Source organism: Tauraco erythrolophus, chromosome 4 (genome assembly GCF_009769465.1).
Source record: "Tauraco erythrolophus isolate bTauEry1 chromosome 4, bTauEry1.pri, whole genome shotgun sequence".
Taxonomy (NCBI): Eukaryota; Metazoa; Chordata; class Aves; order Musophagiformes; family Musophagidae; genus Tauraco; species Tauraco erythrolophus.
In genome coordinates, this window is record NC_141468.1 from 66,114,602 (window position 1) to 66,141,779 (window position 27,178).

The following is a 27,178-nucleotide window of genomic DNA, read 5'->3' on the forward strand; positions in this document are numbered from 1 at the left end:
ATGGCCTCGGTCTTCCGGAGCGAGGAGATGAGCCTGATGCAGCTCTTCCTGCAGGTGGAGGCTGCCTACTGCTGTGTGGCCGAGCTCGGAGAGCTGGGTCTGGTCCAGTTCAGAGATGTGAGTAGTGTCCAACTGGCACACTGAGCTGCGGGAGATGTGCCCCAGGGTGTGCTTGTCTTTCCCTCAAAGCACTTAGGGAAGGTTCACCTGCAGGGTGGTCAAAAAGCCTGTGGAGAGAGCGGGACTTCCCTAAAGCTGATCTGAAAGCCAATCACCATGCTGAGACCTGACCTGTTCCTGAGTCCCAATCCAGTGCTCTGCACACTCTGTGCACAACCTTAGGACGATTCCCTCCACCATCAGAAAATGAGGGTTCTGTCCTTGAGAGTCCATCTGTGACTCCTGCTGTCACAATAGGGCTGGGTGGAAAAGAGCCTCGTAAGGCCACGATGTCCTTGGCTCTAAGGAAACCCATGGTGTTACCCTGCCTCTAGCAGTCTATAAGATGCAGCGGTGTTGGTTGTCTGCACCAAAGGTGTTCGTTCTCTGCTGCTGTTAAAAACAAGTGCAGCAGCGTGCAGCCTCCAGCCCCAGGCTTGTTTTCTCTCCTATTTTTAGCTGAACATGAATGTGAACAGCTTCCAGAGAAAGTTTGTGAATGAAGTGAGAAGGTGCGAATCCTTGGAGAGGATCCTGCGTGAGTAAACACTTGTCAAATGCAATAGGCTTCCCACCAAATGGTGCTGTGGGATTCATTCCTTTGTTAAGTGCTCTCACACTGCGAAGCAGAACTAGTGGCAAAACGGTGATGTTTTCATCTGAGCCCCTGGAAATGTTTTGCATGCGTCAGCTAATTATTGCTTTGCCTTATATGGGCAATAAATTGTTGCTCCTGTTTTGAAAATGGTTAACTCTACAGAAAGGAGGTTAATTAGCTCATAGAACATCACAAAATTAAGCTGGGGCTGGGCAGGAGGCTAACCCAGATAACATGGCTCTTACCCCCATGTGCCAGCTGTTGGCATACGCTCCCTGTGGCTGAGGGCTTCAGCCTGGGGACAGAGCTGAAAGGTTTAAAAGCCAAGCAGCAGGGCTTGTGATGCCTGGTGTCCCATGGACCGTGTCCTGTGAGCTCTGCGCTCCCCCCCCACAGTGCCCACCATAGCCACTGCAACAGCGCTCGCTGTTGCTAGAGGGGAGGAGTGAAGCCAGAGCTTGCTGCGTGCCTTATTCACTGCCCCAAGCAAGGATGTGCCATGCCGGCTTTTTGTATGTGGGCTGAGGGCTGTCCACGGCACGAGGGTGGGAGTGACCACCACAGCTTCTGGAGAAAGCAGGCTGATAAGGTGTTCAGCTCTTGATGGTTGCGTATATGCATTGGAATGATGGCTCTTGTATATCGCTGCCCCTTGTCTCACCTTGGTGTCAGATGTCCTGACAGGGGTTTTAGCAGCAGCTGGTGAACAGGATGGTGCAGCAGGGATGAGCCTGTATCAAGATGTCTGTGTCCTTTCCTTGCAGGTTTTCTGGAAAATGAGATGGAAGACAGTGTTGAGATAGTCAAACTAGAAAAGTACCCAGAGACCCCCCTGCCTCGGGAAATGATTGATATGGAGGTACAGAATTTGGAGTGGACCAAGGAGGGAGGGAAGGGCTTGTGCACTGGGGTGTCTGGGTAACGTGATCGATACAGCCCTCCCCTGCAAAGAAGGACCCAGTAACTGAGGCTGGCACAGCTCTTCCCTGCCTGTGGAGGTGCTCCCCAAGCTGCTGTCTCAGCAGTTAGCTTAAGGCTGGTCTTATTGCATGTTCCGAAAGGAGCCCAGCCTTTTTACCATCCCTGTGAAAGCTCAGATCCAACATACCGTTCCAACAGAACCCCCTCATCATCATCCTGTAGGTAAGAATAAGAAGGGCTGGGTGAGGCTTTGAGCAACCTGATCTAGGGGAAGGTGTCCCTGCCCATGGCAGGGAGGTTGGAACTAGATGATCTTTAAGATCTCTTCCAACCCAAACCATTCCATGATACTAAGATTAACCAGAAGAGCTGATGCTAGAACTGGCTTCACTGCATAAAACCCCCAGGGCTGTATGTCCTGGTGGGAGTGCAGTTGTGCTATATTGTGGCCTGACAGAAGTACTTGTGCCTCGCTTTTGGATGTGCAAGGGTTGCTTTATTCTAGCCTGGCTGGAAGTTAAGCTTACAAACTGGGTCATTTTCAAATGCTGCACACGTAGGTGACTAGGAAGGAAAATTGTGCTTCCTAAGGGCTTCAGCTTCATGAGCAAGGTGGTTCCGTGGTGTGTTCCTGGGCCCACATCCTCACCTAATTTTTGGCCTATGGCTAACAAACCTAAGCTGATGGCCTTATTGTAGGCTCCTTTTGTAGTCAGCAGAATGACTGTCAGTCCTGGGGCCTCGGATGTCCTACTGGGAACCACAGAGGTGCCAAGGCAGCCTGAGGCACCTATGCCAGGCACCCACTTACCTGCCTGCTCTTCAGCCAGGTGAATTCTGTTTCTAATGCCAGAAGAGAGCAAAGCACCTGTCAGGGAGTGTGGCAATGGGAAAATGAAGTGTCAGAATTGATGAATATCTTCCTACAAACTCAGTGTTAATTGATGCACTCATTGAATATTTCTATATTTTCCCTTGAAAAAAATGAACCATCTATTGTTTGATGTTTGGTACCAGCTTGGTGAAGGGCCACTGATCTGCTTCAGAGTTTTACTGGATGTGCTTGGACCCTAAACAGGCGGTGCTGGAGAAACTTGAAGTGGAGCTGCTGGAAGCCAACCAGAATCAGCAAACGCTGAAGCAGAACTTCCTCGAGCTAACAGAGCTCAGACATCTGCTGAAGAAAACCCAGGACTTCTTTGAGGTGAGAGGCCTCTTTGCTCTTCCAACAGAGATGTGGAAGGTTCCTAAAAATACTGGCATTTTCATTTGGTGTGTGTTGCTGTTATTGATTTTTAATCAAAACCCAACAGTCTTTGCCACAAGCCAGTAAGATATGCTTGCAAAAGCATTTCAGTCACTTTGGAACTGGCATCGCTCTGTGAGTCAATGGGGCTCAAGAACTTGGTTCTCAGATCTCTATGAAACAGTGTTTATGCTTTTCATTTGCTAAGATATAGTTTACCTTCCCCCCACCCACCCACCCTTTGGTCTAAATCTCTGTGGAAAGCTACCTTTGGGGGAAAAAAGATAGGGAGAAAAATGTGAAAATAGTGTTCAAACTGGCAATGCTGAATAGTTTTTAAAACTAATGTTTTCCAGGCAGAAACCAATCTGCCAGATGATTTCTTCAGTGAAGACACATCTGTGCTGCTGGAGCTGAGAAGCACTCCTCCCGCTGCAGCTGCCAAGCTGGGGTGTGTATTGGTGATGGCCCTCAGCTTGGCCAGGCTTCTCACCTGCACTGCATTGCTGTGACACTAGTATGCTCCTTCAGCTTCTTAGCAGAGATTGCTCAGCGTAGCTGTTAAAGGAAGGTGAAAGAGTGAAGCTCCTCTGAAGTTATCACCAAAACTATGGTCAGGCTATGGGTCAGTAGGACAAATGAACCTTTACTTCCAGTCCACCAATTCCATGAGCCTTTAGTAGGTCTTGACTGAAAATTGTTATCTTACAACATCTTACCTGTGGCTACTGAACTCTGGCAGCTGACTACCAGCCTGGTCCTCAGAGATGGATGTCTAACCGCAGCAAAAAGCCATGGGATTGCTGGCACTGTGCTTTGTCTACAGTAGCAAGTGGCACTGAAGCTGAGACTTAGGGGAGAGGAAACACCACTGAGCGTAATGCTGATGGTAATTCAGCAGCCAGCATAGGCTCAAACAGCTTTCCCTTGTGTTTACGCCAGCTAGGTGCAGTTAAACTCACTGATGGTGTTCTCCCAAACTGGTGGGTTTAGCTGCTCATGCTGGTATTTCTGAAGTCCTCTTTGACTCTTGTATGAGCAAAGCACCTGCCTGCGGAGGGCTTGCCTTGCTGGGTGTATACCAGCATGTCACAGTGTGCTTCCAAGGTGCAGTCTGGTGCTTTCTGGGAAAAGGAAAACAAAAAGGAGTAAAGATAAACCACCATTTCAAAACTGCTACCTTCGTCATTCAGGCACTCTCTGTTCATGTGAATTTAAACATCAATCTGTTCTTCTGTTTCTAAACAGAATTGTCTCTTTTTTTTTCTGTTGATATGGGGAGAACTTACAATGTTTTGAAGAAAAAACAACAGGATGAAGTCAGTAGATTGAAATAAGAGCTGGGCTTGAGCAAGGTCTAGAAGCACCTATACAACAGCAGCAAAGCCCTGGCCATCACAGACTGGAAAACAACAGATTGTAAACTCGTGTATGCTACAGGTCCCAAAAGACTTAGAATGGGCTTGTAATTTATTTCTATTTTAACTCTGCTCAGATTCACAGCAGGGGTAATAAAGAGGGAAAGGATGATACCCTTTGAGCGTTTACTGTGGCGAGCCTGCAGGGGAAACATCTACCTGAGGTACACTGAAATGGACACTGCCCTGGAGGACCCTGTGACGGTAGGTACTGACCTGGTTTTGCTTCATGCTGCTCCTTGTGCACACCTGTGACCTGCAGAAACCGAACTGGTGCCCTGGCCATGCTGCACCACCAGCTCTCCCACCAGAGCTGTGTGTCTGAAGGCAGCCTGTAGAAGAAAGGTGGGAAAGTTTGAGGATGAGAGAAGTTTTTTGACGTTACTTTCCCCTTTTGCTGTTATCGAGGTGGCTTCTTTGTCCTGCCTGGTTAAGGTGCATGTGAGCCCTGGCAGGGCAGCTGTGTTATGGGGACCACTGGGGAGGTGGGCTGTGGCTGTCCTCACCCTGGACCAGCCATGAAGGATTGATTCCCCTTGGTGTCTTTAAGGTGAGCCCTGTGCCCTGGCAGACCTCCTGTCTCCTACCTCTCCTCTCTACATAGCTCCTTCCACAGAACCCAGAGCTGCTGCCCATGCCTGGTTCACGAAGCAGCATCCAGGGAAAACATTGCTGCTGGAAAACTGGGGCTTGTGGGGAAAGAAAAACCCAGAGAAGAGGCTGCCAGAAAAAAAAAACACCACCTTTTCTGCACTGGACTCTTTGCTCTGGGTGCTTTAAATTCCACTTCAATTACATTGCAGAAAGAAGAGGTGAAGAAGAATGTGTTCATTATCTTCTATCAAGGAGAGCAGCTTAAACAAAAAATCAAGAAGATTTGTGACGGGTAAGGCAGGCCCACGGGCAAGCCCCAGTGTCTCCTGTGGAGGGGTTTACCTGTCAACCTGGGCTGGCTGAATTTATCGGAGCTGGAGATGAGATCTCCGCGCCCCAGCTGTCAGCTCTGCCACCGAGCTCCCTTCTGCTCCTCAGCTCTGCTGCTCCTAATCATGAAAGGCAGCCATCACCTTGGCACTTGGAAATTGAAGTCCTAAATTTTCCAAAGTGACTTAAAGATTTTGAGAGCTTCAGTTGCTAGGGTTTTAACCTGGTACTTCTTAAAAGGGACTGGTTTTTAAGAAATAAATGGTATCCTTCCTCCGAAAATCAGGGGCACAACTTAGGCACTGGGAACACAGTAATCCTGAACCTGCTCTCAAGCTTTCCTGCATTTCAGCATAAAAAGATGACACTGTAGTTTATTCAACCCTTTCCCAAGGCCTTTGAGTAATAACTGTGTAATCAGAGACAGAGTCCGGAAGAGAAATGAAAGCTTCATACAGCCTGACTTGTTTCCACCCTGTTAAGCATCTTGAAAAGATAATTCAGGTTGAATATTTTGTTACTCTTTCATAACTCTGATGACGGACAGGCTTTGTTGCAGCGTAAATCAGATTTGACGAGGGGATCTGTCTGCTGTCACCAAATCCATTTCAGGTATAACCTCTCAGCCAAGCCAGGCCAGTCAAATGCCTGCAGGCTGCAGAAGGTCACGGGGAGGGGGTGAGCAGTTGCTCTCACCCGACATGTGCCTTCCCTTTACATCCTGCCTTTAATGAGAGCGAACGCAAGGAGGTCTGTTGATCCAGCTGGGAGAACTGACTTCAGTCCCATGAAGTGACAGACCCCTAGGGACTATTAGCAATTCCTGCACTAGAAATGGGGCCCACTGCTATAGGCAGTGGAGGGCAATGCTCATCTTGAGAGCAATTCAGCCCTCCTTGAGTTGGACATCTCTCTCTATAAAGCAGCCACAGGAGCACGGACAGCTGAGGGAAGACTACTGGGTATTAGTCACTGATTTCTGATCCTGAACCTCAGATTGCGGGAGTTTTACCATCACCACTGTGCAGGATCAGTTTGATGCTGTTGCCGGTGGTCTTTGAGATTTTGGCAAGTCTCTTTCTCTTTTGAGATTATGATTTCCTGCTTATGTCCCATTGCTTTGCCTGCTTTTTAGATGCTATTCAGTACCCTTCTCCCCTCCTGCTCTCACAGGCAGTTGCTGTCAGTGAACACTTCCCATTGGATTTGCCCCCGTGCCGATGGCCTTGCAAGTTGCCAGGCCATACCTTCAGACTTGGCTAGGGTTGCTCGCAGAGTGCTGCAGGCGCTTCATTTTGGAGGATTTCTTTCCCCTCCTGCAGCATTTTAGATTCCCTGCAGTCAATAGATTTTTTACTGGGGTGAGAGTAAAAGAACAAGCAATATGAATATTGATTGAACCCAGAATCTTCCAAACTGGAGGCATGACCTTCTGCAGCGGGATGCAGGCAGGAGTGTGCTGGGACCTGATGCTGTCTGTGGGGCCAGGCAGCACTGAAAGTGTTATGAGCTGGTGACATATATACAGTGCTAGGTTTATAGGAAGGAACTTAGGGTGGTTTCTCTCAGCCTCCTGTAACTGAAGGAAAACATATTTACCTAAGACAAATTCACAGGGTGTCCTCTGTGGTGCTAATGCCCTGGGTTTTGTTTATTGTCAACTAATCAGACTAGACTTGAAATCATCCTTTATGTCTTTGCTTCCTCCCTTTCACATTTTTTCCTCGCTAACATGCACATTTATATGGATGTTTTGCTGAGTGGTAGTTTTTAAAATGTATTAATCCCATGACTCTTCTTTTGTGCTCTGTGGGCCATCAGCCATCCCTGGTACACAGGTCAAGCTGTTTTGTTCTGGTCTATCTTTAAGGCAGGATTAACTATACCTAAAGCAGATGGCAGTGTCATTCCAGGCCCAGCAGGATATTTCTGCTTAGCACTAAGTCATCATTCATGACAAGTAAATATCCTGCAAAAATCATGGGACTGATATAAGCCAGTCTCCTGCAAGGCAGGGTAAGATTTGTTTGCAGACCAGTGTGCCTCGGGTTACGCTTGTAGTCCCTGCTTGACTCTAATTGGTAACATTAGTTTGCCAATTTCATGAGCATGAAGTCCACGTGCAAATTTATTAGTGAAAAGTGTAGAGGGAGAAGGGAGGAGGAAAATGTAAGAATTTTTCTTTTCCTCCTTTTCTTGAGGCTGCCTCGGTGCTAATGTGAATACTAAACTGGGTTTATCAATGTAAGGATTCCCTGCTGAATTCTCCTGGAGCTTTCAGAGATGTCTGTGCCATTAGGGCAAAGCTGATACTCAGTATGCAAAATGGCTGTTAAAAGATCAAAGCAACACTGCTGCAATAACGTTATTGGAAACGAGGGAACTGTACAACATGGAGGAATATGCTTTCAAATTTGATTAAAAATCCTTATTAAAGATGAAGTAGGAGCCGTGAAGAATAAGAAGATGGAGATAATTAAGCAGGGTGAATAACCTCTGGAAACGAATACCAGATGTTGAGTGAGGAGAGATTCAATTCTGGAAAAGGAAGTTTAGCTGAAGAGCGTGTGCTGTCATTACCCACACTTCTGGGCTGATCTCTAGGAAGCTGCTGCGTGTTTTGATCAATTTGCAACTATCCTCGCTTGTATGTGTGCTGGAACTGATTTTGGAGAGCAGGTGGCAAAACACTCTGCGCCCAGACAAAGGCAGAACATGATGCTTATCTGTACACAGAGCATGCACGTTTTTGTCGTCTCTTAAACAGGGATAGACCTCAGTGACCCTGTTGTATCTTCTTTTAATTCATCTCACGTGCAGAAAGGCAGCCCTTCAGCAACCCTAACTCAGCATAACTCCACTGCAGGATGGTGGAAATGTGTTGCCCTAGGTGGGCAGAAGATGTCCTCTCTGTAAAGAGAAATGATCTTTTCCTTGCAGACCTGTTGGGGCTGTATTGACGGACAGCATTTATAGTGCCCTTGAAGTGGTAGGGCTCATGCAAGCACTAGCTATCACTGAACAAACAGAGTAGGAAAAAATCGAGGAATCTCTGCTATTTTAGTTACTGCAGCACCTCAGCTCCGTTAAAGCTGCAGGCTCGGAGCCTTGCAGCAGCGCACCTTGTGATCTGCGAGGTCCCGGTGGGAACTCCTGCCTGCTCTTCGTGCATGAAGTATATTCTGTGAGTTGTTTTGCAGGCAGGACAGGTAGCTGTACACATTTCAGAGAGATGTGTGACTTCTTTACTTCTATTTGGCTGTATTGGGGTCATATAGTGGCTTTACGACACCGCAGCGTGCTGTACTAGTGTAAGCACCTTTATGCTAGCGTGACTTGCAGCTGTACTAGAGAAGGTCACATTGCATACTATAGATGAAGCAGTATACACCACCTGCAATGGAGATAAGCCTCTCAGTCACATGTTAGAAGCCCACATTAGCCCTTATTTTACCATATTAAACAAACCAGCTGAATCTGCAAAATACAGCTTTGGAGTGAGCTTATAAAAGCATTTATACTGGCCTGGCTGCATGTAAGCTGACGTAACAGACACCACTCTGTTTAAAAAACTTCACCCATCGTTCCCTTGCTCCCAAGCCGTCTAGCCAAAGAGATGGACCAGAAGCCAAGAGCCAGCTGTATGGTCACCCTCCTTTAGCTCGCTGTGCAGCAGTAGCTTAGCTGATGCCTTCCCCCAGTGACTGCGAGAGGGTAGTGCAGAGACAGGGACACGGTATTTTTCCAGCCTCAGTCCAAGAGGGACATCTGTTGGCTGCCGTGGTATTGGGGCTGCCTTGACCGGGGTTGAGGTTGGGGTTTTTTGGTGGCTTTTTGCAGTTCAAGCAGCTTGTGGGCATAAGGAAGGTACCTACTTACTAGTGCTGACCACTGTATGATATCATGTACCCTTGTGGCACCTGAGACAGGGAGTGAATTTTTTTCTGCTAGAACAGGCGGAGGGATCCTTTTTCTCATTAAGAGGTGAGTGTACCTTTTTTGGACCTTTCTGGGACACCGGAAACAACTTTGTAGTATGTAAGAAGTATATACTACTGGGTGAGGAATAAAGTCCGGTTTCGCAACCTTTGAGCTGGGAAGAGTCCAGAGGAAGAAAAAGTCAGTTAAATAAATGGTGTTTCTTACTTCTCTCTTCTGAGGCTAGATTTCGTGCCACAGTCTATCCTTGTCCTGAGTCTGCCACCGAACGCCGAGAAATGCTTGACGGAGTCAACACAAGGATCGAGGATTTAAACACAGTAAGTGCCAGCAGCTTTACTGGGGTCTGAACCCTGCAAGTGAGACCTGCCCAGACATTGGTCTCATCTGAAACTCTGTGGCCGTGGCCAGATCTCAGGCTTGTTTTGGGAGCTGAATGTGCAGAGCTGGCTGGGGCTGGGGATGAGACCACCAGCTCAGGAGCTGTCCCTCGACCTGTTGTGGAGGCCAGTGCCTGTGCTTTACTCTGCCCATTCATACCCCCCCAGGGAGCTGCTGAGGGAAAGTCACCCATGTGAGGGCATCAAAAACTGCTTGCTGCTGTTGGCTGTGCAGACATCAGAGGTTCAGACCTCATGATAAGGGGCTGCAAGGTGGGATCTAAGGTCATCAGCAGGCTATAGGTATTGTAATCAAGTTGCACGTTGTCCAAAGTGGTTTCATCTAGCTCTTACAGCATGGTTTCCCTCAGCAACTCATACAGCTGCTCAGTCACAAATGTAGGCTCAGAGATTACTCTAGGGGTTTATTTTATATTTAAATTAGGTTTTCTTTACCAAGGAAATCTTGTGGTGCTTGTCACACTAACAATGGAAAACCAAGGCTGCTGTTATAGAAGTACGAGTCTCCAAGCTCTTTAACATTTAACACAGGGCTGAAAATCACACGTTAGTTGCTATGGGTGCTCGGTAGCTTCTATATCTGTATACTGTCTCAAGACTTCATGCCTTTTGGAGAGACTCCTGCCTGTGACCTTTGTGTTGTCACACATGACAGTCGGTGGGTCCTGAGGCAGGAGGAAACGGATGCCCTGTGTGCCTTAGGCAGACCATCTAGCAGTTGACATCCTGCTGTCACCCCCTCTGTGGATGCCTGTGACTGCCAAGCCTGCACACAGGACTGCTTCCAAACTGAATTTCACTCCTGAGCATTGTGGGCAGCTAGGTTTCTTCAGCACTTGTAGACCACACAGGTCATCTTCCTAACATGCTATCTTCATTGCTCATTTATGCAGCAGCACTGTGGTGGGCACGCAACTCATGGGGGTCCCACCAGGGCCATGAGCTGTAGCTCTAGCAGGGCAGGCACACTCATGGGCGTGATGTGCCCAAGTTAGTGGCACAGAGCTGCCTACAGGAGATGGCAGGGTGGGAGCGCATGGTGAGACGTGACCAGTCTAAGTAACTGGGTAAGGAGCCAATCCCACAGTGCAGTAACTCCTGATAGTCTCCTCTACACTTACAGACTGTTAGGGCCATGCAGGGAAAGTCCTTATTGAACACCACTGTGCACTTGGTGTCAAATAATGCTCCTGTGTCCAGACCTGGACACACTGTCCTCCAGGATACCGCACACATTCATGCGAATCACTCCTTTTCCTCAACCCTCTTTCACCTGCCTTCCCCAAATAACTGCTGAATAGACCATGCCATCTATGTCTTCCTGTCTCGAGCGCTGCCTGTGCTGTGCCTACAGGTGATGACACAAACCGAGTCCCACCGCCAGCGACTGCTGCAGGAGGCAGCAGCCAACTTGTGGTCCTGGGGTATCAAGGTGAAGAAAATCAAGGCCATCTACCACATCCTGAACTGTTGCAACATTGATGTCACCCAACAGTGCGTCATTGCAGAGATCTGGTTCCCAGTGGCTGATGCTGGCCGAATAAAAAGAGCTCTCCATCAGGGAATGGTAAGAGACCAACATTTTGGGTCCCTGAAGCTGTCACCTGAACTGCATTGTTATATGTTGAGCATATGTTCAGACTTCTGTCTGTTACTATAATGCTGGGCTTCCTTTTCTGGTTTAATTGAAGTTGAGGTTCTCACATGATCGCTTGGCCTGGAGGAGTTTAAGGTCAGCATTAAATCTTAGTCGGTTTGTGACTGACCCACAGGAACCAGCAGTGCTGGCAACTTTTCCTGAACAAATCAATAGCGCAGAAAACAGAAAAATCTGGATATCAGAAAAAGGGTTGAGATCTAACACTCTTGAGCCCAGCTTTCATGTTGCTGCCTGTACACGTTTGTAGGCAGACCTTGGTGCTGCGGGACCGATTCCTCTCTGCTAGCCACCCTGACTGTGTCTGTCCTTGTCACCGGGTTTGCAGGAGCGCAGTGGCTCTGCTATCGCCCCTATCCTGACCGCCGTGCAAACCAAGATGGCACCACCCACCTTCAACAGGACCAATAAGTTCACAGCTGGATTTCAGAACATTGTGGATGCCTATGGTGTGGGCAACTACAGGGAGATCAACCCAGGTGAGAAACACTCATCGACCTGCACCTGGCTTGCTAGAGTGAAAGCGTAGCCTTTGAGCTCTGTCACTATCCTAAAATGTGCACTTGTTACTGATTGAGAAACACGAGCCATATTTTCTGCTGGTAAATATCGGTACTGTTTGGTGCATAGGCATGGATTTTCTCAGGCAAAGGATTTGGTCATCAGTCTTCAGTGGTCAGTTGTGGCAGGAATAATGAACTACACAAATACAGATGGTGACCAAGTGGTGAAGTAGCAGCACTGAGGAAAAGACCTAAGCTCACTAGGCAAATACAAACTGAGCTTATCATGCTGAGGCAAAAAGAAGCCAAAAGGACCTGAGGAAAGTGTTAAACACTCATCTCAAGGAGAGCACTGAGAATGAACATAAACCTACAGCCTTTCTGGTGGTAAAGCTAGTTCTGCGCTAGATCTGATTGCCTGGTGGGCAGTGAAGGGATTGTGGAGGCCGTTAATGGCAGCAGCTGTGAGGAATGGTCTGGTGGGGTGGCCTGCTTCTCTGCTGAGGTCTTTTGTTTAAGAGGAGCTGAGCTTTTTGTCCTTTGTCCTTTCCTTCCTGCAGCTCCATACACTATCATTACCTTCCCCTTCTTGTTTGCGGTGATGTTTGGGGATTGTGGCCATGGCGCTATCATGCTAGGCTTTGCACTCTGGATGGTCATTAACGAGAAGAGCCTTCTTGCCCAGAAAAGCACTAATGAGGTGAGTACCAGGGAGCTGGTGCACCCTATCAGCATAGGAAAAGGGTCATTGTCCCCATTTCATAAAGGGAGCATCTAGCCACCCAAAGGCTGAGTGGAGATCCTTTGAAGATGCTTGTGAGGCAGAGAATTGGCAAGTAATTCTGCCTGCTTCTACACAGAGACCTGGATGGGCCCAAGAAACCTAAAGTTTCCTATGAATCATTGTATATACATGGATTAGTACAATCATGCCTCCTGTTTGCTGAGGCCCATCATTCGATGGGACTGCAGGTACTTTGGTCACTGGCACTGCCTTCTCTCCCTGCAGATCTGGAACATGTTTTTCAGCGGGCGCTACCTGATCCTGCTCATGGGCATATTTTCCATGTACACCGGCTTCATCTACAATGACTGCTTCTCCAAATCATTGAACATCTTTGGCTCCTCCTGGCATGTCACCCCTATGTTTATAAATAACACTTGGACGTAAGTGGCTAAATGTGGGCAACAACTGAAAACACACCGAATGCAGCACGTAGGCTTTCAAGGAAAGACATAGTGACTGCCTGTGTGGTGAAGGGAAGAGCTCCCTGCTGTGGATGCAGTCATGAATGAATCAGAGGTTTTGTCTGACACACACAGACGAACTCGCTATTGAAATGGAAATGTAGAGTCCCCGGGAACAGGCCTGTTTGTTCAGGCACTGATGTGCATAAAAATCTGCAGGTGTCTGGGACTGATGCATAGAGAATTACCAGTGTGATGGAGACTGTCATTGTGTAGCACCCGTTTACGCACACACACAAGCCCAGGATAACAGTTCACAGAAACACTGGAGTCAGTGACAGATACCACATGGTGGCCTTCAGCAAATGTCACATAAATAATCTGTAGGCTTATACAGTGAGATTAAGCTGCAAAGACTGTTTCACTTTTCTTTCATAGTGATGATATGCTTGAGGAAGATACAGACCTGCAGCTGGATCCAGCAGTCTCAGGAGTCTACTCTGGAAATCCATATCCATTTGGAATAGATCCGGTAATTAAATTAAATTGCTTTAGGATAATTTGTATTTTAGTCCTGTTTCTACATATCAGGTACACCAGAAGCTCCCTGCTCTCTCTCCTGGAGTCATGCTCTTCTCTTCTTGATCTTTGTCTGTTCTTTATGCAGTAGTTGTGATATTTTTCTTTAGTAATCAAATATATATACTGCTGACAGTTTTGCAGAGGCAGCAGCGAAACACTAAGCAGGAAGGAATGTTGATTTCACTGGAGATTGATCTTGTGCTGCAGTCCCTGCTCTGTCACCAGGCTGTTGGACTCAGTTTCCTTACCTGAGTACTTAACTCATTCCAGAGCTACCTCACAAGTCTGAGGGCAAAGTTCTGGTTTCCATGCAGTGTATTTATCGTATGAAGTGTGAAGTAAATGCCAGTATTAGTTAATGGATCCACATCTTCTTCTCTGTGTCCTATTTCCCTTTTCTAGCCATTCTCTCTTTATCACATATTGAAATGCAGTTGTTAACATCAAGCTTTCCTGTTTGAATCTTCGTATCAGCCAATTAACCTCTGTTCTGCGGGATGAGCTCTCATTTCAGTTGGTTGCACAAAGAAACACTGGCTTCCCTTGGTTTGCAGAGAGGTTGACCTTGTGAGTTTTTCACAAACCAGGCTCTAAAGCTCTGCTCAGGACATAGGCAGCTCAGTTCAAGAAGTCATGACAGGGGAAGATGGATTTTCTGTACGTTACCCCAACACATCCCTAATTTAGGTTAACCCAGGCTAGCCCCCCTTCAAACCTGGCTACTGCTTGCTCGAGAGGCTGAGACCCTCAACTGGGAGGGAGGAAAGGCTGAACAAGTGCCGGCAAGGAAGGGGTGGACAAGAAAGCAACAGCCTCCATCTGGCCCTCTCTGTGGAAATTATCCGTGTCATCTGTCCAGAAGGAGGGATGGCTCTTTGTGTTTTGCAACTTGTTTTGCAGGATGGCTGAGGTATATCTTGGAAAAGAAAGAGTTGCCCTGGGCTGAGAAGGCTAGGCAGTCCCTTCCATAGCCAAAGAAGAGGAAAAGCATATCGGACAAAGGCACATAAGCTAATGTTTTGCCTTCCAAATAACCCTGTCTTCCCTCCTTTCTGTGCAGGTACTATACTTGATATCTGAAAAGAGGTATCTGCTTATCATCTTTGAGATCAGAAGACTTTGGGGTCTAGGAAGTTTTAGAAGAAAGGCGAAGGAACCCCGGAGCTCTGTAGCATAAAAAAGGCAGGATTGAGGAGAGGCATATGGTTACTGTCCTAACACAACTGAAAAGTTACTGCAGAGAGGCAGGCGATAATCTGATCTCCCTGGCCAAAGAGCTGGAAGGCACTGTTGTTTTGTTCAAACAAAAAGTTTGAACGTGCTCTGCCGTTGATACTTCTCTGGTGAAGACAGTACAAATTTCTGCAGCAGCAGGAGGGATTTTCTCATGTCTTTGCACCTCTGCTGAAGGCAATGACTCAGCCTAGGGGCAAGGAACAACACTGAAAAGATCTAGGTTCTACTACCAGCCTTTGCTGTCTGGAGGACCGAAGCAAAGTCACTACATCATTTTAAATCCCTGTTATTTCCTCTGTTAAATGAGGATAATACTTTACATCTTTTAGATGAGATGCTTGGCAGAGTGCGAAGTATTATAAGGAACATCTAGATTTGTCGCATGTTATCTTCTTACTAGAACTGGTAGGAGTAAATTTATGACGTCAAAGTAACAACTTCCACAAATCTGTTATTGAGCAAACACCCAAAAGCCTTATTCTTCTGTCTCTACTCATTTCCCCAAAGATCTGGAATATTGCATCAAACAAGCTGACTTTTCTGAACTCCTACAAAATGAAGATGTCAGTTGTCATAGGGATTGTGCACATGATTTTTGGAGTGATACTCAGTCTCTTCAACCACATGTAAGTATGTTTCACCAAGACCATTGCTGCAGCATGCAAGTCCTGATCTCTAGTGTCCTTGATTCAGAGAAAGCCTCATATCTCAGACCGATGACTTGAATTTTGCCCTTTCTCCAGGGAGAATAGAAATGCCCCATACACTGACTGTTTCACACCACTGTTGGTACAGAGCGCTTAGTCTGAAGGCCAGAATGGTGGCCATCATGTTGCAGATTTTCTCTTGGATAGAATCTCTTTTTCTCTTTCTCTCTTATATTTTTGATTCTGAAGAAATACTGATGTACACTAAATTAAAAATATATAGCACCTCCTAGTATTGATAGCTTTTATCTTGAAAAACAAATCCTTTTGGTCTCATTCAAAGCACACAGAAATCTTGCACAGTGTCTGTGTGCGCGTTTCACCTGACTTAGTGGGCCTTTGGTCAGGATCTGTGGGTGTGCATGTTTATACCTCTGCTTCTGTATTTTGCAACAAAAAATATGAAATTATGTTCAAGTGGAGAGGCAGACACTACTGTCTTGAGAGACTCTTCAAAACTGGAAAGTGCGTAGTGACCTTCAAGGACGAAGAGTGTTTGCAGATGACAGAGAAGAGGATGGCTCCTACAGAATTACATTCTATGCCTGGTTCTGACCTTTCTCAGCATATAATGCTTAACTCCGTAAATTAGCCATTTTTTGAATAACAGATTTATTTTCAATGTAGTAATCTTTTGAGGTACTGAGATACTGGTGGGTCAAGTACAAAAACTAGAAGAGAATCAGTATGACAAAGCTTTTGTGTTTAGATAATGGCTTTCATTGATAAAGACTGCAATTACAAATTTCTTTCTTGGCTAGTGATGCTAGTATGTTTCTTACGTTCTTTTCCAAAGACTGAGTAGTGAACAGTACTGCCATACTTGGGTGTAACTTTGTATTAATACCTGCTGTATTAATTGTAATTATCTTTCCTGATTCTTTCCAGCTACTTCAAGAGATACGTAAACATTATCCTTCAGTTCATTCCAGAGATGATTTTTATTCTCTCTCTTTTTGGCTACCTGATCTTCATGATTATTTTCAAATGGTGTTATTTTGATGTCCACTCATCCCAGAATGCACCAAGCATCCTCATTCACTTCATCAATATGTTTCTGTTCAATTACAGTGACGATTCAAATGCTTCATTATATCTGTATCAGGTATGGATCAAGCAGCTACAATCCACTGTAGCTGGATTTGGATTTGCAGTGGGTGTTGTGGACAATGGGTTAAAGAATAGGAGTAGCTAGAGGATCTCTGGCAGCTTTTTGTCAGAAATATCTCCTCTGGGGACTTCACTTGGAAAAAAAAAAAAAGGCAAAAAATCTCCCCTAAGAGAAAGCTTCTTTTAAAGTAATCTCTATTTATTTGCTCAGAACATGGAAAAAAATTTTTCTTGCTTGGTTTTACATCAGCAGCATCAATGAAGAATCTACAAGCAAATGCTGCCTCCAGCCACAAATATGCTTGAGAAATGGGCCAGTGCAAACTGCATGAGCTTCAACAAGTCAAAATGCAAGGTCCTTCACCTGGGTCAGGCCAATTCTAGGCACAAATACAAACTGGGCACAGAGTGGGTTGACAGTAGCCCTGAAGAGAAGGATTTGGGGGTGTTTATAGATGAGAAGCTCAACATGAGCCGGCAGTGCGCTCATGCAGCCCAGAAGGCCAACCGCATCCTGGGATGTATCAAGAGAAGCGTGGTCAGCAGGTCAAGAGAGGTGATTCTCCCCCTTTGCTCTTGTGAGACCCCACCTCGAATACTGCGTCCAGTTCTGGTGTCCCCACCATAAGAGAGACATAGATTTGTTGGAGCGTGTTCAGAGGAGGGCCACTAAGATGATCCAGGGGCTGGAGCACCTCTGCTACGAGGACAGGCTGCAGGAGCTGGGATTGTTCAGCCTTGAAAAGAGAAGACTTCAGGGGGACCTAATAGCTGCCTTCCAATACCTGAAAGGAACCTACAGCAAGGCTGGGGAGGGACTTTTTACAAGAGTGTCCACTGATAGGACAAGGGGAAATGGGTTTAAGTTGAAGGAGAACAGATTTAGATTAGATCTTAGGAAGAAATTCTTTAGTACAAGGGTGGTAAGACTTTGGAATAAATTGCCCAGAGAAGTTGTGGATGCCCCCTCCCTGGAGGTGTTCAAGGCCAGGTTGGACAGAGCCTTGAGTAGTCTGATCTAGTTGAGAGGTGTCCCTGCCCATGACAGGGAGGTTGGATTAGATGATCTCTAAGGTCCCTTCCAGCCTACGCCATTTTATGATTCTGTGATTCTATGAATATGCATCTATATCTATACAGTTACACACTCCGGCACTTCAACATGAGTTTAGTTTTAGGGCTGCTGGTGAATCAGAGTTAGTAGAGAGCCCTGATCAATTCCAAATAACCACATGAAGGCTGCAGGGGACTTTGGGAAAACAGAGTTTTCCCCAGCCTTTAAAAAGTCATTAATAACATTTTGCTTTGTAACAACCTGAAGCCTTTTCAAGATGGAAATTCCTATCCCCCTATCATATTCCCATCCCCTTACCCTGCAAGTAACTCTCTGTGCCATCCACATGGGTAGTCTGAATGCAAAGATTGTATGAGACCAACCATAAGGTGATCAGAGATCAGAGCCAGTTTTGAAAAAATGCAAAAGTTGTACTTTGGAGTTTCCTTAGTCTTTTTTTTTGGTTTATTTTTGGTTTTGGTTTTGTTTTTCCCTTAAAGTACAAACAGTTATGTTAGGACAGCAATAGGGGTGGCATACTGCAACAAGAACACCTTATATTGTGAGAGCAATGTGTTATGAAACCTAAGTTATGGGGATTCAATTCCCTTTCGGAATTGCAAATGTAGAGCAGAACCTGGATTTTGTGCTTTCCAGGAGAAGACTTGAATGACTTGGCTCTTATTGCAGCATTTCTTCTTTGATCGAAGCAAGGCAGACTGACTGGCTCACCCAGCAGCTAGGACATTCACTTGGGACACTGGAGAGCCAGGTTCAAGTCAATAACATTCGGTTTTGGCAAATTAACCTTTTCCAACATGAAAGCCTTTCATCTCCAAGTCTCCAACCTTCTCTAGCTGGCAGTGCTTTCTGGAGCCTTAAGCAGTATACATTTATTTTCATGTCCTTACAAGCAGAGGAGACTCAACTGATACAGGGAGTATATCTGTTGTATAAAAAAAATACCATTTTATAGAATCAGGTTTCTAACCATAAATGTATTTGGCTAAAGGAAGTAAAGTAACTTTTTGCTCCTCTTGTTGTTTTGTCTTTTAGAGAGAAGTGCAGAGTTTCTTGGTCATATTTGCTCTGATTGCTGTTCCCTGGATGCTCCTAATTAAACCTTTCATCCTCCGAGCCAACCACCAGAAAGCGCAGCGCATGGTAAGGGATGTGGATCAGGCAAGAGGAGTTCAGTACAGCAAAGGCAAATCTGAGGAGACAGACCCCAGAAACTGCTTGCAGTGATCTAATTCTGCTTTTCTCTGATCTCAGAGTTTCTCCAGTGATTTTGAACTGTGCTTTATGGCACATGAGCCGAGGGCATGTGTATGGATGTTTGGCTGAGCCATCTAAAAGTGAAGCAGGAGCTTTGCACGCAAGGCCATGCCCTATTTGTTGGGAGAGGAGTTAGGCTGACACTGAGCTTTTCCAAGTCTCATATTCAAAACCAGAGAAGGTTTAGAAAGACTGAAGTGCTGGTAAAGACAAGACAGGGCAAAGACCTCGGTTCCCAGTCCACAATCACCACTAACCACTGGCTGGCTGCTCTGTAGGAACAGGGCATCTGCAATACTCCTGGCCTTGGAGACATCAACACTGCTTGGGGGATAGGCTTGATTTAAAAGCTGTTGCCTGCTTTCCAGCAGTGCCTTCTTCCCTAAGAGATTGCCTTCACATTAATGGGGCCCTCCTTCCCATGGTCTCTGCGGTTTGCACAGCTCTTCAGCACATAACTGTGGCAGTTGCAGTTTCCCAGTTGTTCATTAATTCTCTTCTTTATTAGGCTAACAGGACTTTACTTGTCTATCAGGATTTACTTCTCTTTATAGTTGGAGTTAGTGCCTGGAGTACCTTTTATAGGGCACAGATGTTTCCATTTGAAGAAAGATATGCTGGTTGTACTGTGTGACCTTTTCCAACTCAGTCACTTCTGACTTATAACTGAAAGCCAGGTCCTTGGGAGACTTTTGCAGCCCTGCCTCTGTGCTGTAATTTCTTATTTTGTCATTCTTCTGGGATTTGGATGAAAGGTTGACATGGCTGACTCCATCTCCTGCTTTTATACTAGTAACATCTGACAGCTTTTCCCCACCTCCTATTATGCCCCTGTATTTCAGTTCCTAATTTTCATATGTTAGCTGTCTGATCACATCTTACATTTACCCAGATTTATATGTTTGCAACAAAGTCTGTTCTCTATGCTGACATTCAGGTAAAGCAAAGATAAAGTGGTGTGACAATGATTACTGCTGCAGTAGGAAGCAATATGTTGTCATGAGAGCTTGCCCATGAAACCTGCTGGAAGCTATAATGAGTGACAGGACGAAACCTGACAGAAGCTTTGAGGTCCAGATTTGGTTATGCTGTCTAATAGGACTGTTATAGGCATATAATGTAGGGCTATTCTTATGCTGTGCTGTCATTTCTGGAGTGAGGCTCAGATCGGGTTTTTCAGGCCTCTGGGAAAACTCTGCAAAGAATGATTATGGAGAGAAGCTGGGTTGTCGTGAGGTTTTTGTCAAGTTAAAATGAATCGAGAGATCTGAATTGTATTTCAGTCAGTATCCCAGCAAGTGTGTGACCTTCGTCAAGTCACCTGATCCTTTCAGGCTCCATTTCCCTTTCACTTGATGCTAATTCCTTTGATTTGCACCCATCTAATTGAGATCATCAGCTTTAACATGTATCAGTTTTCTCATTTGCCAAAAGTGATGGATCTTCTCAAGTGGATATGAAGTGTGCATTGTGAGACCAGAAACTAGCTTCGATTTAGTTGGAATCACTGGGAAATGCTCTATGATGGAAAATATTCAAGTATTATTAGCCATTTGGCAGGAGTACTCAGTGCCTGTGGTCCGTGATGACTGATTATTATTGTAATTGTCCTCATGTTCATGATATAGTTCTTCATATGTTACCCATCATGAGGTTATAGATGGAGTTCTGTGCCATGGTCTGCTTCACTTCGGTATCAACCTGTAGCATGACACAAAAGACATATTACATTTTGTTTTTGAAAGACTCGGTCTCAAGCCAACTTAGAAAACCCTGGAGGTGAAAATGAGGTAGATGTTCCAGAGACCAATGACTCCAAGAAAGCTTCCCAGGGAGATCACAGTGGTGGCCATGGAGGACATGAGGATGACGATGAAGAGGTAAGAAAACGTGGGCAGAAAATTATTTAGACAGACACAATAGTAGAAGACACAAAGCCAAGCAGAAGGCTTTTTCAGAATTGCCAGCCCTTCTTTTTAACAAGATACCAAGACACACAGTTGCAACAGTTTGTGTTTGCAAACAGAGCAAGCTTTGAATTTTCATAGAATGAATTCCTCTAAATTTTTTCCTTTAGTTTTGCCTGGTGAGGGCAGGCGCTCTTACAAACATCAAGCTTCTACAAACCTCAAGCTTTTGTTTCCCCAGGGGGATTTGTTTCACTTCCACATTGCACTCAGAGAAGGTCAAGCCTCCCCTAAGAGTCAGTGAGTTTTCCTTCCTCTAAATTGCAAAAAAAGCATTGAACAGTTGGCAGCCCTCAGTGTGGGCTAGGGAGAAAAGTCTTCGTTTGGCAGATATCGTCAAGGCCTCCTGAAGTATGAAGCAACACAGTTTAAAAAGTAACAAAAGTCTTTGTAGCAGTTGCGAGTACCAGCAATATTGAGTATGGTTATGGCTGGCTTATTCTCAGTTACAGTCATGACTGGTTATTCCCAGTCACAGGGAAACTTCACAGTCTTTGAAGACATGCTTAATTAGTGATATCTCCCAAAACATGTATGCCAACAGGCAGATACTCTGAAAAAAACTATTTTATATAAGAATTTCTGTCTCTACAAGAAATCACAAGGATTGGTAGCAATTGGGTTGCCATCTTATTTCAGATTTGAAATTGTAAGGCTGGAATATGAACTGATTCTTGAACGTTTGCTTTTCACTGGAATTGCATTTCTCCCGTGAGAACATATGGGTAGATCACAGAGAACTGACAATTTTCAAAGCAGACTTTTTGTATGGGAAATATCTGTGTTTTGCTCAAGACATATCAAGGAAAAAGGAGGAGTATAAAGAGCCTTTGGTGAAGTGTCGCTCTGCAAACCAGGAAGCCCTGAACTAAGAACTAATCTGTTTGGTTTGGTTTTATGTTGTTTCAGTTCAATTTTGGAGACATATTTGTCCACCAAGCTATCCATACCATTGAATACTGCCTTGGCTGCATCTCCAACACAGCATCCTACTTGCGACTCTGGGCGCTGAGCTTAGCCCATGCACGTGAGTGATTGACTTACCTGTTAGTTACCTCACCAGAAACTCCATGCCCATCACTGCTTCTGCTGGTGTTTCATTATTGCTGCAAATTTCTGCGTGAAATCAAAGTTCTCCTTGTGGACATTTGTGTCTCAGAATGTTTTGCTTTAGGTCAGATAAATCTGAGCGTTTTGTGGTGGCTATCTCATTTTTTAGTGATGATCTCTGGCATCTATATATCAGGCAGCTCCTGACTGTGTTTGCTGGCTGGGACCTGTTTCCCACGCTGCTCTGTAGCCGCTCCTCTGTAACAGCCCTCATAGTGTGTGGGATAGCGAGAGGTGCAGTCCATATGGGTAGTCCAGTCCACAGAGTATGGGAACCATAGCTTCATTTCCCAGACAGCACTTGCTATAGCCTTAGGGTATGCAGATGAATGTCAAAATGACTTGAAACAGTTATTTTGATTTGATTCAGCAAACTGGAAAGAAAAGTTTTGATTCAAGAACTCCTGCAACTTGTTGTTTTCACTGGGATTTTTCCCAGCAACATTTGATGGAACCTCACATTCTGCAAGAAATGTACAACATTTCAATGTCTTTTGTCTTGATTTAAGATAAAAACAAATGCTCGAATACTAGAAAGTGCCTCAGGCTGGAACTTCAGATTTTCAACGACTCTAATTTTTCTGAAATGTTTTTTATTAGTATTGCTGTACTGCCTCTGGCTAACAGTTGTGCCTGCCCTAAAGAATTTGGCACACAAAAAAGGAAAACAAAAGGGGGAGCGTGCCGTGGATTGACAGGGGTGAGCTATACTTCTTGGCACAGAAATGAGCTTAGCAGGATTCGAAGCTAATACACATTAGCTTTACATAGAAGACAGGTATCTAAATGAAATACAGTAAACCAGTAAAAAGCTTATCTAAGGGCAGTGCTTATGTGTTATGTCAGAATTCTGCCTGGAAAACCACCATATTCCTTTGAAGCCTTTCAAACTGGCATTGACAGCATTTTTTCCTGAGGGCAGGTGTTGCAAGGGGTTCCTTGTATCTATTGTCACCTAAAGTATCAGGTCATTGAATATATAGTCTGAATATGACTTGAGGACTGATGATTGGCAAAATGGAAAATAAGGCTGAACTGGTGGCTGGAGCATCTGGATGGAGAAGAGCTGGGCTAAGTCCTTGCTTTGCCTGTATCACAAGAGGAAAATTGCTCAGTCCCAAATCTATCCAATGTGACTGAGGTAGCTGGTTTAGGAGTATGGTCTTGCATTGACAGGACATGTCAGATACACTGGTGCTGTCAATGTCAATAAAAACCTGTGCAGGGAAAAATAAGAGCTTGCAAGCAACCTAAACATTAGTAAAGCTTGCCATGAGTGGGGCCAACCAATTGTCCTTTGTTTATTTCATCACAGTTTCTCCTTGACACCCTAAGAGAAGTGGTTTGGAGAACAAATGGAAATTGCATGTCTCCTGCGGTTCTTAGCTAGCATCAATCAGTACAGCTTGTAACTTAATCTACACATATATTGATTGTGTCATTCAAGCACCTTCACTGGGATTTAGCAGCAGATAGTCCTAGAAGGATGAGTGTACTGCCTACCTGCCATGTTAAAGAGGTGCAAATTAAACTGATGACTGTATCATGCCAAGGTAACAGCAGTCCTGGTAGTGTGCTCACATGGACTTGCGATGCAAAGCCAAGCCAAAACAGCCCCATCAGTTTCTAACATAGTGAAGAGGAGCAGTGGAAAACAATCTGCATCCACTTTCCTTCCCTGGTCATTGTGGAGAGGCAGGGTGACCACACATGGTTACTGTCATGTATGTTTTATTCTAGGCCAGCTCATTTAATCAGGGAAAAATGGGTGAGCTGCCAGACTGCACGCTGTATCTGTCCACAGCTGTTGCTCAGTGCTGTTTTCCCTTTATTTTCTTTTGCAGAACTGTCAGAGGTCCTTTGGACCATGGTGATGCACAACGGGCTCCACAACAGCAGCTGGGCAGGCCTCATTGTCATCTTCATCATCTTCGCAGCATTCGCAGTGCTGACAGTAGCCATTCTGCTTGTCATGGAGGGGCTCTCAGCCTTTCTGCATGCCTTGCGTCTGCACTGGTAGGTCGTGTGGTCTTTGGGAGCTTTTCCCAAAGCAGTTTTTGGGAGGGATCATCCTGTGGAAACAGCTGACCACACCAGATGGTGTTAGACATGCTGTGCTTGTACCTATGCAGTAGGACATCAGTCTGCCTTAGTGAATGAAGAGAGGGAGACTCCTCCAAAGGGAGGTCAGATCTCCCTGCTCCATCTCTGAGCTGCTCCCCAGAGCAGCCTACCTGTCCTCCTGAGCTGTGGGCACATATGGCAAATGGCAACCTGCAGCTCTGCCCTGGTAAACATGCAGAACCACTGAGGCCACCTTGACCTGCATGATAAAGGCAGAGCCACACCACTGGTTGCGTATCCCACCCAGGGTTACCAACAAATAAGCAGCTGGAGACTACCTACTGCAATGAGAGTTCAGCTGGGGCTGAAAAACCTGCTGAAAACCTGGGTCAGTACTTCTGCCGTTCGTCCAGGTTGAGCTCCAGGCTGTTTTGGCTTTGTGGCAAACCAGTTTCAAGTTAGATTGTGCCTGCCTTAATTAGATGTCAGTCCAGGCAAGGACAGCAGTGTGGACGCACCATTAGGCTAGTATGTAAAGCAAGACCAAAGTAACAAGTTGCCTCTCATCACTGCCATAACTTGTCATCCTGCCCGAGTCCCCAAGCTGTGGTCTTTTTCACCGTGTGACATCCTGCTAACCACAAATGCTGCCAAGGCAAATTGTGGTGCCTTTGCTTGTCATTGTGCAGGGAGGGAGGCACACCACCAGAGTATGAGCTCAGTGGGCGGTCATCTCCGCTCTTGGAGCTGCCAGAAGCAGTTTAGCGGGCAGGTGAGGTCCTGCCAACCAGCCTCACGAAAGGTGTTTACAGGCTGACTGATGGAAAGTCAGAGCTGATGCCTGCTGGGCCACTCTGTAGGATGCCCATGTCTCTCTACTGGCTCCAGAAGGAGCCTTCATTCCTGGCTTAGAGGCCACTGACCCTTGCAGCCTCTTTTTTCCCATGGGTGCCACATTTCAGCCTCTCAGCTGGTAGTAGGTCCTGCTCGTGGGCAGCACCGATGCCCCTCTCTGCTCCTCTCCAGGGTGGAGTTCCAGAACAAGTTCTACGTGGGAGCCGGGTACAAATTTTCTCCATTCTCGTTCAAGCACATCATCGATGGCACTGCAGAAGACTGAAGCCAGTATGTTGCTGCTTCACTCCTCAGACCAGGCTCTATTCTCTTGTGGTCGGTTACTCACAGAGTGGGGTATGTGGGGTGAAACAGAATGGGATGTGGCCCTTGAAAGATAAGCAGCTGTAGATGAAAATGTCCTAACCGCATTCACACATAGTGTTGTGTGAGCCGAGAGCTGATGCTACATCGGCCGGACTGGCTGGACCCTTGGCTGAGTGTCTCCACTGATGTCTTTGCCAAGTTCCTGGTCCTCAGCATTCGATCAGGTCAGCTGCTTACCGCTTGGTTGAAAAGAGGAGGTGCACCTTTTTGAATTAAATCGGTTATTAATAATCAGCTCACATGTGTTTGGCTCCATTTACTGCCTTATCTTTGTGGCATATTTCTTTCCAAGGAAAATACGTTTTGGCTGTTGTTTCGTGCTGTGGTTGATCATATGACAATGATTAAGTCTCTTATAAGATTGGAGCCCTTCATTTAGCACACAATGCAAACCAGCTCAAAGACAGATCATATTGCAGGCTTGCAATTTTCTACATGCTTTACTACAACAACCCTTTTTTTATCTGATTTGCTTCAGGGCTTGACAGTGCAGGATTATAGACATTTGCACACATCATCACTTAACAAAAGTGTTAGTTTTGAGCTGTGTAAACAAAAGAGTGCACCAGTTTCGACATTGGCAACCAATTTATTTCTCTCTATCGACTTGTTTCTCGCTGGAGACTTAAGATGACTCCCCCTGTGCTGTATTTTTCAAGGCGGGTTGTTTAAAGCAGACTGTGTAGAAATGCTAATGCCTAATGAACAGGAAGAAAAGAGGAGTCAAAACAGTTGAGATTAATTTGAAGTATTGATGTGCTGTGATCTTTCCTAAATATTAATGAATTACTAATCATTCAAATTGAATAGTGTTAATCATAACAGGTTGGGTTTTTTAACCATGGAGGATGTAAAATCCCAACACAGCACATCAATGGATTTGGAGGTGGCAGTGCTTCCTTCCATGGGGTGTGACAGAACAAGTGCTATTTTCAAACCTCACTCTCCTGATATTCATCTCCACCAAAGAAACCCACCTGGGAGCGTTCCCAGCAGGACACACAGTGGAATAGTCATCACGGGCCATGAGTCTGCAGTAGTCAGACCTGAGAGCCACCTTCCTGCTACAGTGACCGAGGAGAAAACACATCCTCAGGCAAAGCTGTTGCTCCACTTCTCCCTTGTGGTCTCAAGAAGCCTTACTGGCCTTGGGAACCGCTTACCAACAGAGCCACGAGCCTTTTTCCCTATTAACAACAGCTTGGGCCCAAAGTCGCAGCTAGAGCTGAGAAGAGGTGGGCACAGGAGTGTGTCCATGACCCACATGTGACCTCATCCTACCAGTTCTTCGGGAATGGGTAACCTACAGTACAGTCAAAAAATGCACGGACATGAATGCAGCTGATGTCACAGTTGCTCAGCGTATGCGCATCACCTTTGTTTCTTCCTTCCAGCCTGTTTTGTTTATTCCTATTTAGGAGAAAAACTGTCTTGAAGCAAGAAAGGCTAAACCAGTTTGATGCATTACCAAACACAGTGAAAACAATTTGCTTTATGAAACAGTGGGTGGATTTTCTGCACAAACACATATTTTATCCTTATTGCACCCTTCCACGTGATTGCAATGTAACTGAGAAGGTGATTACCTGAAACAGAATATCTGTTCCTTTTAAAGCTTCTTGGTATTTTGCTTTTTGTCTGAGGTTTACATTTTAAGCCAGGAAAACAAGTTATCCTGGCAATACTGCAGGTGACAAGACGGTCTGTTGTTTACCGTGCCGAACAGCGATTCAAACGTTTGGCTGGATTCTGTGTTCAGCTCTCCCTTTCTGTGCGCTACTGAATAACACAGCAGAGCCCGTGGCTCACTTGACTGTTCATGATATGGGGACGGCACTTCCCCACTCCATAGGAGGACCATCCAGGTGAAACATTGTTGGGAGGCAGGATTATTC

The 27,178-nt window shown here is 45.7% G+C and overlaps 1 protein-coding gene across 1 annotated transcript; it reads left to right on the forward strand.

Moving 5' to 3' along the window:
• On the forward strand, positions 1-25,182 carry ATP6V0A4 (ATPase H+ transporting V0 subunit a4). Its single transcript, XM_009982367.2, has 20 exons — positions 1-117; positions 619-697; positions 1,522-1,616; positions 2,757-2,882; positions 3,281-3,375; positions 4,420-4,546; positions 5,146-5,228; positions 9,432-9,525; positions 10,961-11,173; positions 11,592-11,742; positions 12,327-12,466; positions 12,776-12,933; positions 13,393-13,486; positions 15,280-15,398; positions 16,368-16,584; positions 18,700-18,807; positions 20,667-20,801; positions 21,798-21,915; positions 23,843-24,014; positions 25,089-25,182. The coding sequence occupies exons 1-20, from the start codon at positions 1-3 to the stop codon at positions 25,180-25,182; spliced, it is 2,535 nt and encodes an 844-aa protein (XP_009980669.1).
• Positions 25,183-27,178: the final 1,996 nt, after the last annotated feature.

Bases quoted from the DNA above. Each gene is read 5' to 3' on its own strand.
- ATP6V0A4 (XM_009982367.2), top strand. From the start codon at position 1: ATGGCCTCGGTCTTCCGGAGCGAGGAGATGAGCCTGATGCAGCTCTTC. The intron at 1,617-2,756 runs GTACAGAATTTG...GACCCTAAACAG, and splicing joins GGGAAATGATTGATATGGAG to GCGGTGCTGGAGAAACTTGA. The intron at 15,399-16,367 runs GTAAGTATGTTT...GATTCTTTCCAG, and splicing joins CTCAGTCTCTTCAACCACAT to CTACTTCAAGAGATACGTAA.